This window comes from Schistocerca piceifrons, chromosome 2, assembly GCF_021461385.2.
Source record: "Schistocerca piceifrons isolate TAMUIC-IGC-003096 chromosome 2, iqSchPice1.1, whole genome shotgun sequence".
Classification (NCBI taxonomy): Eukaryota; Metazoa; Arthropoda; class Insecta; order Orthoptera; family Acrididae; genus Schistocerca; species Schistocerca piceifrons.
The window spans coordinates 581442383-581455489 of NC_060139.1; the positions used below are offsets into that span (position 1 = coordinate 581442383).

The window sequence follows — 13107 nt, forward strand, 5'->3', positions numbered from 1 at the left end:
GATTCATTGGTGGCTCCATTGTGTTCTTCTAAACAGTGGGCTAATAGTGTTGCGTACAAAACTACTCGGATGGACGATTATTCAAAAGGCTGAATTACAAATTAAAAGCACAAAATTCGCATAGCTCGTTTTCCGTGTTTCAGCTTCTTATTTACGTTAGAACTATAGAATAATTATTGCAGAGAAATAAAGAACTTCAAACTGACAGGAAAACAGTAGGTGATTTGATGCCGTTTGTTGACCCGAGAGAGTTACTTGTACTTTAAAAAAAAAAAAAAAAATGAACCGTTCCGCGTGGATGTAAGCAGCCCAAGACGAATTAACCAGATGAGACGACAAGTTTCTAATGTATTCTTCATTGTAAGCCATACCTTAATTCTGTTAAAAATGTTAGAACTTCCGGTTCCTTCACGTACATTACAAAAGTGTTTAGGTAGACCTAGGCGGTTGACAGTGTCAGAACATTTCTTATGCTATGTAATCTGAGCAGTTACGTTCTTCAGTGGCACAACAACTGGAAACGCTATCCGTCCCTGCAGTATCAGTAGTTGTTTTACGGTTGGTCAACTCATATGTCGTTCTGGGACGATCACGTTCAGTGCAATAGAATACACGCTACTTATCGACTGAAGCAAGAGAAAAAAAGTGCAAAGAGAGGCATTAAGTCACTTTTGAGGTGACTATGCAAAAAGTGGACTGAGAAAGCATCTCATAGACTGTCCCTGTAAAACTTCTAGGTGAAAGGTATAACGTAATGTTATTGACTACCAACGGATATTCTTTCAGCAAGGAGAATCTTAACAAATTTGACCATTAACAATAATGTATTAAAGGCTCCTCCTTTTTGCAAGAACACAATTTTGTTCTATTCCCCAAACATATTTGACAACATTTGCAGTATTTTTAATGGGCTTTTCTTTTATTGCTTCTGAAAGATATACATAAAAAATTTATGTGGGTTAGGAATATGGATATATTGGCATCAGAGTTACATTCTGTTGTTTAGATTAGAAACTTCAGCTAGAGTTTACATTTTGTTACATTTTGAGCACTCTATGGCTGTCAAATGAAGTCCGCCGCGTTTCTATATTAATACAGCGTGTCATCTGCAAGTAGGGCTGTTAGGGCAACATCTGTATTGACTTTTTTGCCTAGAGCGTAATCTCAAAACTAGTTATTTAGGTAAAAATTTGGCGCATGCGTCATTTGCGTGTACCATAGGTACAGTTAGCTTGTTCTGAGCTGTACTTAGTACATGGCCACTAAGTGAGTTGTTGTTTCTTTTATATTTAAAGCGACCGGTGGCCGTCAATAAAATTTCCTTAGTTTTTCTTTTGGAGATGTATCTCCTACGATATGGCATTTATAGACCGTGTGGTATTTTTGTAACAACGTTTATTTTCGTTCTTTTCTAACCCACTGACACATTCTCATTTCGCTGGTGTGTTACATCTACCGCACATTTACATTAGAGGTATGTTTTTGGCAGTCATTTGTCTCGCTATTTTGTTTACCATTGTTAGCTGCGAAATTTGCATTGGTTCAGTTGTATTTTCATTTGTGCGCGCGTGTGGGTGTTTACGCTTTTTGTGTGTTGTGTGATAGTGCACTTACAATGTTCAATATTGTTCTGTTGCAACGTAATGTTTGATCATTGATGAGTTTTTTGCTCTGTGTAACATCGTTATGGATATGAAAATTTTCTTCTTTTGTTAATAAATGGTAATGATGGTTAATGTACCTTAGGGTCTGTTTTAATGCCGGTAGGGCGGTTGTTATTTTCAACGAGGTGGTCTGCAAATGTGAGGAGTGTGCTATCACATTTCAGTGCTCTTAAATGTTCAGAGTTTCTTATCCTAAAACGTCTATATGTATGTCCCACATCCTGTGATTCGTAATGTTTGGAGGTTAAATGACATCTACCTGCTTTGCCGCACTTATCTGAGATTGTGTTGTGTGTCTGTCATCTTATCTGTTGTGTATTATTCGTGTTGTATGCCTCACGTATTCCTTGTTTTCTCATAATGTTTACTACTCTGTGGGTTACTTTGCCGTCAAATGTCAATGTGTGCCATGTTTTGGTGTATCTTTTATGTCGTTCTCCGCTTTATAATTTGCTGTTTTATAGGTGTATTGTATAAGCTGCGTTTTTATTTGAAGGTTTAATTTTTTACTGTCTCTAGTTTGCAACAAAATAATGGCAGTTCGAATACCGGTCGAAGTCTTATGATGCTGAATCCAGTAACTAATGCGAGCGAAGTGACACATTGGCTATCACATTAGATTCGTACTTGGTAGGACCACGGTTCAAGTCCCCGTCCGGCCATCCACATTAAGGCTCTCCTTTGTTTGCATAAATCGATTACAGAAGATGCAATGATTATTCATTTATCTAGAACCCGACTTATTACGTTCTACATCCTCGTCAGTTCTACATTTGTATTCTATTTCTATTGAGTCTGTCTAGACTGAACGTCAAATTCTAATAGTCCATTTTCGGTTATGCGATTGCAAAATATTATTCGCTTCTATCATTTTATGATAGCGAGAATGTTCTTTATTCGTTATCAATCTTAGATGGTACCTAGATTGACGCAGCATTTACCTGACATACCGGTATTTCGACTTCACTACAAATCGTGGACGGCGTACACTCAACATTTAAAATAAAATACTACTCTATATTGCTAGTAACCGATCAGCGAAGGATTTTATCTTCTCGTTATTTAATTTTCATCATTGTTTGTGAAATAACAACCGATATCCGCTGAAAAAATGACCTTTCGTATTCCTTTTCAAAGTATCAGTGTTTAACTTGTGTTAGGTGCTTGGACTATCACGGCAGTATCAGAAGAAGAGCATTTCATGAGTTAAAGAAACAGTACATATTCGTAATATTTATAAAACTACAATTATCTTGATTGTGTTACCATGGGTGTTCATGTAAACGTCTTTTTGCATTTCCCAGCGACTTACTACACGCTAAGCTTTTCCTGTCAGTTAAGTGACGTACACATCAGTAGTGGTTTTTTACGTGGAAAAATATCAGGGTGGGTCATGAATCCTAATGTGTGGGTGGACAGATTCTCAGCTCGGAGAAAGACTAAAGCGCGCTACATCTCATACGATGTTTCATAATAAAACAATTGCGCGTTTAAAGTAAACTTCGCTCTAAGGCTTTTAATGTTTTAATTTACCAGAAAATTTCGTTCGAATCTCATACTGCGAAGAAGAGCTATGTTGAAACACAAAAGTCACTAAAGAGGTCTCAGAGAGTAGGTCTACTGTTCGAAAATGAAAATCAGTGCCGAACGGAAAGCAATACGTAACACGGGCAACTTTATCTATTTTAGGATGTTTGTAGGTACAATAAACATGAAAATGAAGTCACACGGAGAAAATAGTAGAAATGGTGTGTACTGTATATTTCTTCGTATTTGTGGTGACACGTAGTTCACATAAAGCCAGGTTGGCTGAACAGTTATCTCTATTCATTTCGAAACTGGGATGTATTTTTTGGTATTTGTATTTTGAAAGTGGACTCCAAGCAAGTAATGATATCTGATGATTTGCACTAGCATGGAACGATAGTAAAGCTTGTAGCGTCAGTAGTACAGTTATAGTATTGTAACACTTTGAGTATTGGTATTTACCTTATTTGTTTTAAATAGCAATGTCTGCACCCTACCGTAGTGATACTGTTATTCAGCGACCATAGCCTAGTGACGGTCAAGATTTAATTTAATGCTGTCTGAACAGTGTTAGTGTAGTTCACTTCAACGCGTATTAGAAACTTAAAAAAAATAATCTAGAGAAGTAAGTAAGGCGCAATATTTTGAGTGCAGATGATCTATGTTAAACTGGTAGTAAAGAATCTGCCAGTCGTCTATTGATTTGACTTGTTTCCTTCCTATGCCTTTTCACCACCATGAACTCCAAAAATATTCGCCTCTTTGTGCTCTCTTACGGTCTTGAATCCTTATCTTGATAACTTAAACAATATTTCTTTTAAAACTTCCTGGCAGATTAAAACTGTGTGCCGGACCGAGATTCGAACTCGGGACCTTTGCCTCGGTCCGGCACACAGTTTTAATCTGCCAGGAAGTTTCATATCAGCGCACACTCCGCTGCAGAGTGAAAATCTCATTCTGGAATGTTTCTTTTGTATATATCGCGCTGTACATGGTAAGTAAAATAAGACATTTATGACTGTAATGTCATTTCAAAGCAGTGACGATGGTTTTACGAATGGAAGCGTTTGGCTTAAAGTACCTGATTCATAACAGCAAATTCAGCTGTTATTCACGTGAAATAATTTACTGTGAATTAGAGTTATTTGAGGTGATACATTCTTGCCTTCCTCCACATAGTCTGTTACTGAAGGGATCTAGAGTTTAATTTGCAGTCGGAACCACGATGCATGTTTATTTCTTCACACATACACAAGACTTGTCAAAGATGTAAGTCACATAAAATACTAAAAAATCTCTTGAAGCAAATGGACACAGAACCCAAGACCTTGAACCGAAGACCTTTAGATGAAAAGCTTTACACTCGCTTACACCACACTTCACACTGCATTATTGTTTAAATCGTTATTCCACACTGAGACGCAATAAACGTAATAAGTTTCGTATAAAACACAAACTACCACTTATTATTTTGAATTAGTTATATCGAGTATAATGCCTTCTGTAAAACGAATTTCTCTTTCAGTTTTAAGTAGTCGGTACTTCTTATATTTCATTGAAAGGGAATGGGTGAGAATTTGCTTAGGCTAGAATTTTCCATTCTCGCAAATTGTTATTAAATTTCAGTCGCCTCTTTATAAAAGCGTCTGTTATTTTTTCAGAATGATGGTGCATTTCAAAGGATTTTCTGTTCGTCCGGACATACCAAAATATTTTTTCAAATGACTTTTCCGCCTTGCCTGATTTTTAATCTTCAGTTAACGAGGTGTCTCTAATGATGAACGTCTTTGTTGTACTGCCACTCCTGCCCTGCAGTTTTTTTTAAGCGTACTGTGCCTTCTTTATTGAGCGGAAATCGACACACACTATCACTCGCCTTTCTGCTTATATGACGTCAAAAACCACAAAATGACGGTTGTAGGGCAGGAGAGGCAGAACGACGCACAAGCAGATCTCACATACTTATAAAATACTTATGCAAGCATTTGCATTTGATAATGAGAATAAATTCTCATTCTCGTCGTACTAGATAATAAAAATTGCAACTGGCACAGTGTTTCATTAATTAGATATGAAATACATTGTTGGTGGTTTCGAAAAAACATCGAGTACGATCAATGAAATTAAGAAATAAGTAAGTTTATGTCATTATCTGGTGTGCAACGACTAACAGTAGACAGTCATGCTCTCACTGTCAGATACACATGGTTTGTAATTCCACATAATGATGATTATTTTTATAAAGCAGCTACTAGTTACGATGTACTGCAAATCTTGTCTCGGCAATTGTTACTTTTCAAAGATTTTAAGTCCTATTCCACATGGTCTTAAAATGTCATTCGAAGCCGTTCTGACGTTATCCTTTCTACCGCCAATGACACACATGTCGCGCACCCTACACTCAAATCCATCGAGCCATCCATATGACTTCCTGTGATCTCATTCTACTCCGTTCACAATACTATCTATTTCAGGGTCATATAACTCCATCTTCTAGCACAATGGATCTTTAGTAGCTGCCTGGAGTCATATGACCTAGAAATCAATAGCATTTTAGGACTAACATGCACACGACGGCGAAAGTCAGTTCCTGAAGATCGATTGTTGTCCAGGGCAATGATGTATCGGGCGTATACGAACAACTGATGTTATTATCCAAGATTGCTTGCATTTTTAAAATTGTTCGTTTGTTACATGAGTAACTCGTTCATCTCATATTATTCTGTGACATAGCATATAAATTTACTGATGAGATGCACGTGTCCTACTACGTGTACTTTAAACTGCTGTAGACTGTATTTTCAGGTGAAAAACAGTTCTAGCGCTGTCTGTGTTTCTGTAACGTAATAATATTCCAAATTTTTACTTATTTACTTGGAGTACAGGTCATAAACAGTCAGAAAGTCCCGGAACTGTTTTTAACGTAAAAGTTCTGGTAAGAAACATATTCAGATACGAAGATGGTTCGTGTGAAACCGAAACTGGTTACAATCTTAAAACCACAGGAAGTTCAGATGTACGACAGAATCTGTTGTACAAACCATGATTGCGAAATTTCTTGGCAATGCTGATAGTTTTCACATTAGGTCTGTCTATATGCAACCGAATAAAACAAATTTAACTATGCCACACGTGTTACGCCTTTATTTTTTGAAAAGTCTCATCAGTGGTCTGTTATATTCTTATGTATTAACGTGGACGTTATATTGCTTTACATACTATAAACTGCTGTAGACTGTATTTTCAGGTAAAAAGCAGTTCTAGCGCTTTCTGTGTTTCTGTAACATAATAATATTCCAAATTCTTACTTATTTACTGGGAATACAGGTTATAAACAGTCATAAAGTCTCAGAACTGTTTTTAACGTACAAGTACATAAAACAAAAAAAATATATAGAACTGGTTTCTTTTGTGTCTGCTGATCGCTATTTTTATTTCAAGATGACGCTTTGGCCAACGCCGCCCAGCTTTAGATCTATTAAAAAAGAAAACTAAATCACAATTGTGTTCTAATTCTGTGTTTACGAAAACTAAAAAACTTTTAATGTAGTTACAATACAAAAGTTGTATCATACCTCGTAGTTACAGAGTAAGGCATCCTAACGGGATAATCAAATCAGTGTCATATTCTAAAACCATAGTTGCATCAGTCAGTTTATATTAAAACTCGAAAAGAAATTTGATATGTGCAAAACGCCTGTATCGTTAAAGAATTCCCTCTGCACGCAATGCTGAAGCAATTCATACATAAAACTTTGCAAAACATTATACATAAAACGTTATTGAGAATTGCCTAGCTTTAAAAACCTATTCAATAAAAAAATATTAAAAATTTTTAATAGAAACTTGTTTAATGCAAAACTCCTGTAGCATTAAAGAGTGCCCTCTATACGCACTAACAAATATAAAATCCAATACTGAAATAATTGATACATAAAATATTCCAAGCCAGTATGCACAAAACATTAAAGAAGATTTCCAAGCTTTCCTCTTCAAGATTTTGTGTTTAACGCTTTAGAATATTTTATAAATGACACAATTCAGTACTGTATATTAGATCCGTCAGTAAGGGTACAGGGCATTTTGTAACGCTACAAGTGTTCTGCAGCAATCGAATTTCCTTAAAAATTCTACTATAACGCGACTGCATGCAGCTATGATTTTAGCATATGAGTGAGACCTAATTGTTCCGTTATGACAGGCTCCTCTGTAGACACAAGGCGCGAAAGTTTTACAACTTTTATATTGTAATAAGAATAAAGTTTTTTAGTTTCTGTGAACACGTGATTAGAATACTATTGTAATTTAGTTTTATTCTTTAACAGATATGAATATTGGACGGATTCGACATCTATGTCTTCATGTACATTTACATACATACTCAACAAGCCACCTTATTTTGCGTGGTGGAGCGTATCTTGTACCACTGTTAGTCATTTCCTATTTTGTTCCACTCGCAGATAGAGCGAAGGGAAAACGACTGTATAAATGCACCCAAAACCGGTCGTTACAAAATGAAATTTGGGATACACAGACAGAAAAATCGACAACTTTGCGTAAATAAGGATCGCGGATAACTCCCTGTGACAAATATGCTCCGTTTGATAAAATAATAAAAACATAAATATGGATACGTTACAGGCCACTGGTGCTGCTTACAAAAATTGTAGGCGAAAAGCATATGGGTTGACAAAATTGGTTTTATTGAGCTGCATGTAGACGGACCTGACGTGAAAATGTGAACGTTATAAGCCGGCCGGTGTGGCTGAGTGGTTCTAGGCACTTCAGTCTGGAACCGCAAGACCGTTACGGTAGCAGGTTCGAATCCTGCCTCGGGCATGGATGTGTGTGATGTCCTTAGGTTAGTTAGGTTTAAGTACTTCTAAGTTCTAGGAGACTGATGACCTCAGATGTTAAGTCCCATAGTGCTCAAAGCCATTTGAACAATTTTAGAACGTAATAACGTAACATACCATGCAATTGAAAAGGACAGCAAAAGTGAGTGAAGAGCAAATATGTCAATTTTTGTGAAGGATTTATAGAATAAAAATCCGTTTTCGTTGCCAATAATTTCTTAATGTATTCCACGACCGGATTCAAAAAAAATGGTTCAAATGGCTCTGAGCACTATGGGACTTAACTTCTGAGGTCATCAGTCCCCTAGAACTTAGAACTACTTAAACCTAACTAACCTAAGGCCAGCACACACGTCCACGCCCGAGGCAGGATTAGAACCTGCGACCGTAGCGGTCACGCGGTTCCAGACTGTAGCGCCTAGAACCGCACGGCCACCCAGGCCGGCACCGGATTCGAAGCATAAAGCTTCATCTTCAAATAATTATGAGAAACTATATTTTATTTTCTGGGCATCCGCTACCGTTGAGAGGCATGATATCAGGAAGAATTCCGCTAACAGCTGGCAAAATTGTTGTTTATTGAAACGCAACCGGTTTCGCGGCATAAAGCTGCATCATTGGGTGCAACGACCTCCAGACGCCATAGGCATACACGCATCGCTCCTAGTAAAAATTTACTATTCAGTGAATATCGTCAGTTCTGGGCGCTACAGTCTGGAGCCGAGCGACCGCAACGGTCGCAGGTTCGAATCCTGCCTCGGCATGGATGTGTGTGATGTCCTTAGGTTAGTTAGGTTTAATTAGTTCTAAGTTCTAGGCGACTGATGACCTTAGAAGTTAAGTCGCATAGTGCTCAGAGCCATTTGAACGACTTTTGAATATCATCAGTACTATGGCGAACGGCAGGTAGCCCGAATATGCGGCTTTAGGCCGAAAAATATGTCGTGCCAGAGCAATTCTTCGTAAAATCGTGCAAATAATTATGGGAAAGCAAAGGTGTGGCGGCCGGGTCAATCAGTCATGGGGGTCGTACCCACGTCAAACAAACGCGTGAGAGCGTCAGGCAGCAACCACAGCTCGCGACTGGATAGCACGACACGGAAATGTGGTTGCAGGTCCGCGTTTGTTTAAGATGGTTGTGACCCCCATGACTGACTGACCCGATCACTGCACGTTTATGTTCCCAAATTATTTGGTGGCACCTGAAGATGAAGCTTTACTGTTCGAAACCGTTCGTGGAATAAATTAAGAAATTACTAGCAACTGAAGCAGATTTTTGTTCTATAAACATGTTCCTAGGTTGCGGATGATAATTCGATCAGATATTTTTTGCGAAGGATGAAAATGCGGTGTACGCTACATTTGTTTGGCAAGGGCGGGTGTGTACGCGAGAGCCGGAGTGGTGGCTGGCGGTCGGCGAACCGCGGGCCCCGCGAGCTCCCCCCGCCCCGCGTGCTGCCCCTCCCCCCCTCCCTGCTCCCGCCAGAGGCCGCAGCACGGGACGCGCCGGCGGCGACGCGCAGTAAGCCCTGCACTACCGCACTAGCCGCAGACGACCATGGCTGCCCGGCAGGACTATCTGCGCCTCTTCGGTAAGTCTCCGCGCTGCCGCCACGTGCTCCCACCGAGGCGCGACGTCGCCGACTCGGTACACACGACAGGTGCTTACCTCTCACTTAGTTCCACGCCTCGCTACGCACATCACTGATCCTGGAAGGTGACGCACTGCCACGAATTCACTTCACAATCACTCTGGAGCTATCACTGACTGCGGCCGCGCGGTTGTCACCCTCCGACGTGACGACGTCTCCTCTCGGGGGAAGACATCCCCTCGCGGCGAGTCGCGGAGCGGCCTGGCGGCGGCGGCGATCGGTCCTGCGACCTCCCGCCTCCGAACCCGGGGAAAAACTAGGCCCAGCTGGGCACGAGAAGAGAGATTGTTGGCCACTATCATCCCCCACTCCGGTCTTGCGGCGGTGATTATCGCGGGCGCGCGCGCTCGTTCGCCTCGGCGCGGGCTGCCTGCCGATAGCGGGCCCGCACCGCAGCGCACCGCGGCGGGTGCAGCCCGGCGAGCCTCACGTACGACAGCGTCCCGCCACCGGCCGCGGCCGCCGCTCCCGCCGCAGGCAGCATTTATCTGCCGCGATAAGCGGCTTTACTTCGCCGTAAAACGGAAATTTGCTGCCGCCCGCGAACAACGGCGGAGCGCGCCGCGCCGGTTGCTCGCGTGCTCCCAGTTCAGGCGGCGGTCGACAGGCGAGGGTCGCTGGCGCCGGAGCCTGCGGGGTGGCGCTCTACCGTATCTTCCCTCGTCGTCGGCGTTGTCGTTGTTGCCGTGAGGCACCGTAATACCAAGTGGAAAGGCGCGTCGGTCTTAGAGCGTGAGATATGGTAACCTTAAGTCATTGACAACACACAACAGTCACGGTAGCACCTGATTCCAGAATAGCTGCAGTAGTTAGGATCTACGAACTATCCCCTCTTGACCAGGTCCCCAAAATTTAACTCGTAACGAGATCCCTTCGAAGCAAATTGTCATAACGATCGTCTATAAAGGCTTCGTACAACGATAAGAAATGTTACAGTTTATGGAATAATAACAAATATGACCAACTGTCTCGTTTCTTCTGTTTTATTTAACGTAACATTGTTCACAGTTTTATTTCGCATTCACCACTCATTCACACTCTGATGTGGAGTGTATGTGAGTGCCTGAACCCTAACTCCCAAGTTCATCTACATCTACATTTATACTCCGCAAGCCACATCGAAACCCTTTGATGAACAGTTTTGGTTGCTCGATACCAACAGTCAATGATAATGATACAGTTTTTCTCCTTTTCATAAATTGGAGTCCGCTCTCCGCGAAACAATTAAAAAAAAAACTGTCTCAATACCGCGTCCCTCGTGAGATGCGTATAGAATTATCCCGGAATTGACCGCCCTGTAGGTGTACTCAGTTTCATGACAACACTTCGCTATCCGCGATTTCGTGTAACTAAATATCCTTTTGTTACTCTGATTGTATACCGTCGTTATTTAAAACTCGCCCCAATATTTTTTCACTAGCACAATTAGCACTTCTTTACTTGTTTATTTCTAAGAGTAAACGAAAAATGACGCCGTACCATCGGCTTCGTCGATATAAGGAAAAACACCTCAATATGCCCAATTTTACCTCCTCTTATAGGATCGGCTACCTTACTCATTAATTTACTACATATTATTTCCAATAACACTAAACAGGTATCGCCGTTATATTTTAATTGTATTCAAAAGCATGTTATTATTATTATGACCGACCAAATCGTAACGAATCGAGCGGCGTGCGTTTTTAACGATAGCTTTACACTCGCCCAGCCTTTATTCAAGCAATATTATATATAAATATACAGACAGGACCAAAAGATCGATCTCTCTACCGTAACCAATAGAGGCAAATACGCTATTCAAGTTCCGTTACATGTATCTTGACTGCTATTGTTACAGCGCACCGACTCACTGCCAGTTCTTACGCCCAGCAAATATAATTTTCCTCGACGCCGTTTTATAATAACTCTTTCTAAACGGTTTTATTCGAATTAATCCCGACCGTGGAAGCCTACCAACTTGAACTGGTGTACTTCGTTTCGCTCTTCTGCTACTGAGTTCGGACGTGTTCCTCCCAATGACTTTTGTGCTGCCAGTTGTAGGGTTTCAGAGCGCTGGAACCCAGAATCCAGGAGTTCATCTTCCCCACAGGTCCCGCGAAATACGGTTGTTCACTTTTACGGCCAGCAAAAATACGGATCGGACAGGTTTACGCGACCTCGTTCTGATGATGACAGACGATTCACCGTGCTTTTGTTCACTACTAGGCCTCCGTAGACATTCTAAAACCGGCTTCTGAATATCTGCGACACTCAGGCTTCCCGTGAAAAGGAACTCAATGACAGATCTCTGCTGGGAACGCACCTTCGTTCTTCGACCAGAGATACTAGTAGACTGGCCTTGCTGTGCAGAAGCTATAGGGCTGGTGTGGCTCCAACATAAGCCACGTGACTGTTGGCAAAACGCGGCGGGATTTCAAATCAGCGGTCTGCCATCCTATGTCTGTATCGTATTTTACCCACATTTCTCGATTGACTGCCAAACGCTTCCAACAAAAATTACTTTTTTATTTGCGAAAAATTATGTCAGAACTAAATTTGACCTGGATTTGTTCACAGTACCATTTATAAAATCTAACAAATACATCGAACGCCCCTCTGGTGGGCAGCGGGACGAAATTACTATAAACTGTCAATTAAAGTAAAATGTCGTTAAAATTCTTTTAAACAGTAAGAGTGGGCTCGTGTCAAAACTTTAAATATTGGATTCGCCGCGTTTTGAGCTCTAGTCACATATAAAAGAAAATGGGTTACAGGAATTATGTCAACTATAGGTGCCAAAATTGTAGACTTTAGGAGCAGGTCCATTATAGAGTATCAATTTTAAGTGCACTTCAAAGGTTCAGTTCCTACTATTTTTACAAAAGTTTAAACTATCAGTTTTAAAAAAAAAAGATATTTTAGATGAAAGGTGAGACTTTGAAGTTTCAGAAAATAATTTTGGAGCCTACATTTATTTAATATTATTAGAAGGTAGAAAAAAATTCTCTTCATGTGTCGACTATAGGTGCTGTGCTCTTATTATAATCTCACTTGTATATACAAAAAGGCGTGTATGTACAGATGGCTTACAGTTTTTCCGTTTCAGGGCCTGTATCCAAATACGTCTTCGGTTTTCGTCCTTAGGGAACCTATGAGTAGGAACGAGAAACAGTTATACTTAGTTCTGTAACCGAACTATCACAGATACTTTCCAAAATGTAATATGAGTGTGACATTACAGGCATCACTTTCAACACTTTAATTTACGTTATACTCTATTTCAAGTGTAAAAAACACATAAATGTCACTTCAGCAGATTTCAATAAACGCGTCTGCACTATTATACACGTGAAATGTAATGCCATTTCCCCCGACAAAACGCTGAGTACAGCCATAAGCGCAACACGAAACAATCATGTTTTGCCA

General features: G+C 40.5%; 2 protein-coding genes across 3 annotated transcripts in view; one reads left to right on the top strand and one right to left on the bottom strand.

Moving 5' to 3' along the window:
- The window catches only part of LOC124776965, a 252457-nt gene extending 242447 nt beyond the window's left edge, over positions 1-10010 (bottom strand). The window contains exon 1 of one of the 2 annotated variants that reach the window (XM_047252205.1): positions 9717-10010. The gene's annotated coding sequence lies outside the window, so the exon portion shown is untranslated. The remainder of the gene's footprint in view (positions 1-9716) is intronic. The other variant, XM_047252204.1, reaches the window with a different exon arrangement.
- LOC124775609 (transcription factor GATA-6-like) overlaps positions 9563-13107 on the top strand; it is a 519105-nt gene continuing 515560 nt past the window's right edge. The window contains exon 1 of the mRNA XM_047250439.1: positions 9563-9639. Coding sequence (XP_047106395.1) covers positions 9606-9639 — 34 coding nt within the window. The 5' untranslated portion in view covers positions 9563-9605. The remainder of the gene's footprint in view (positions 9640-13107) is intronic.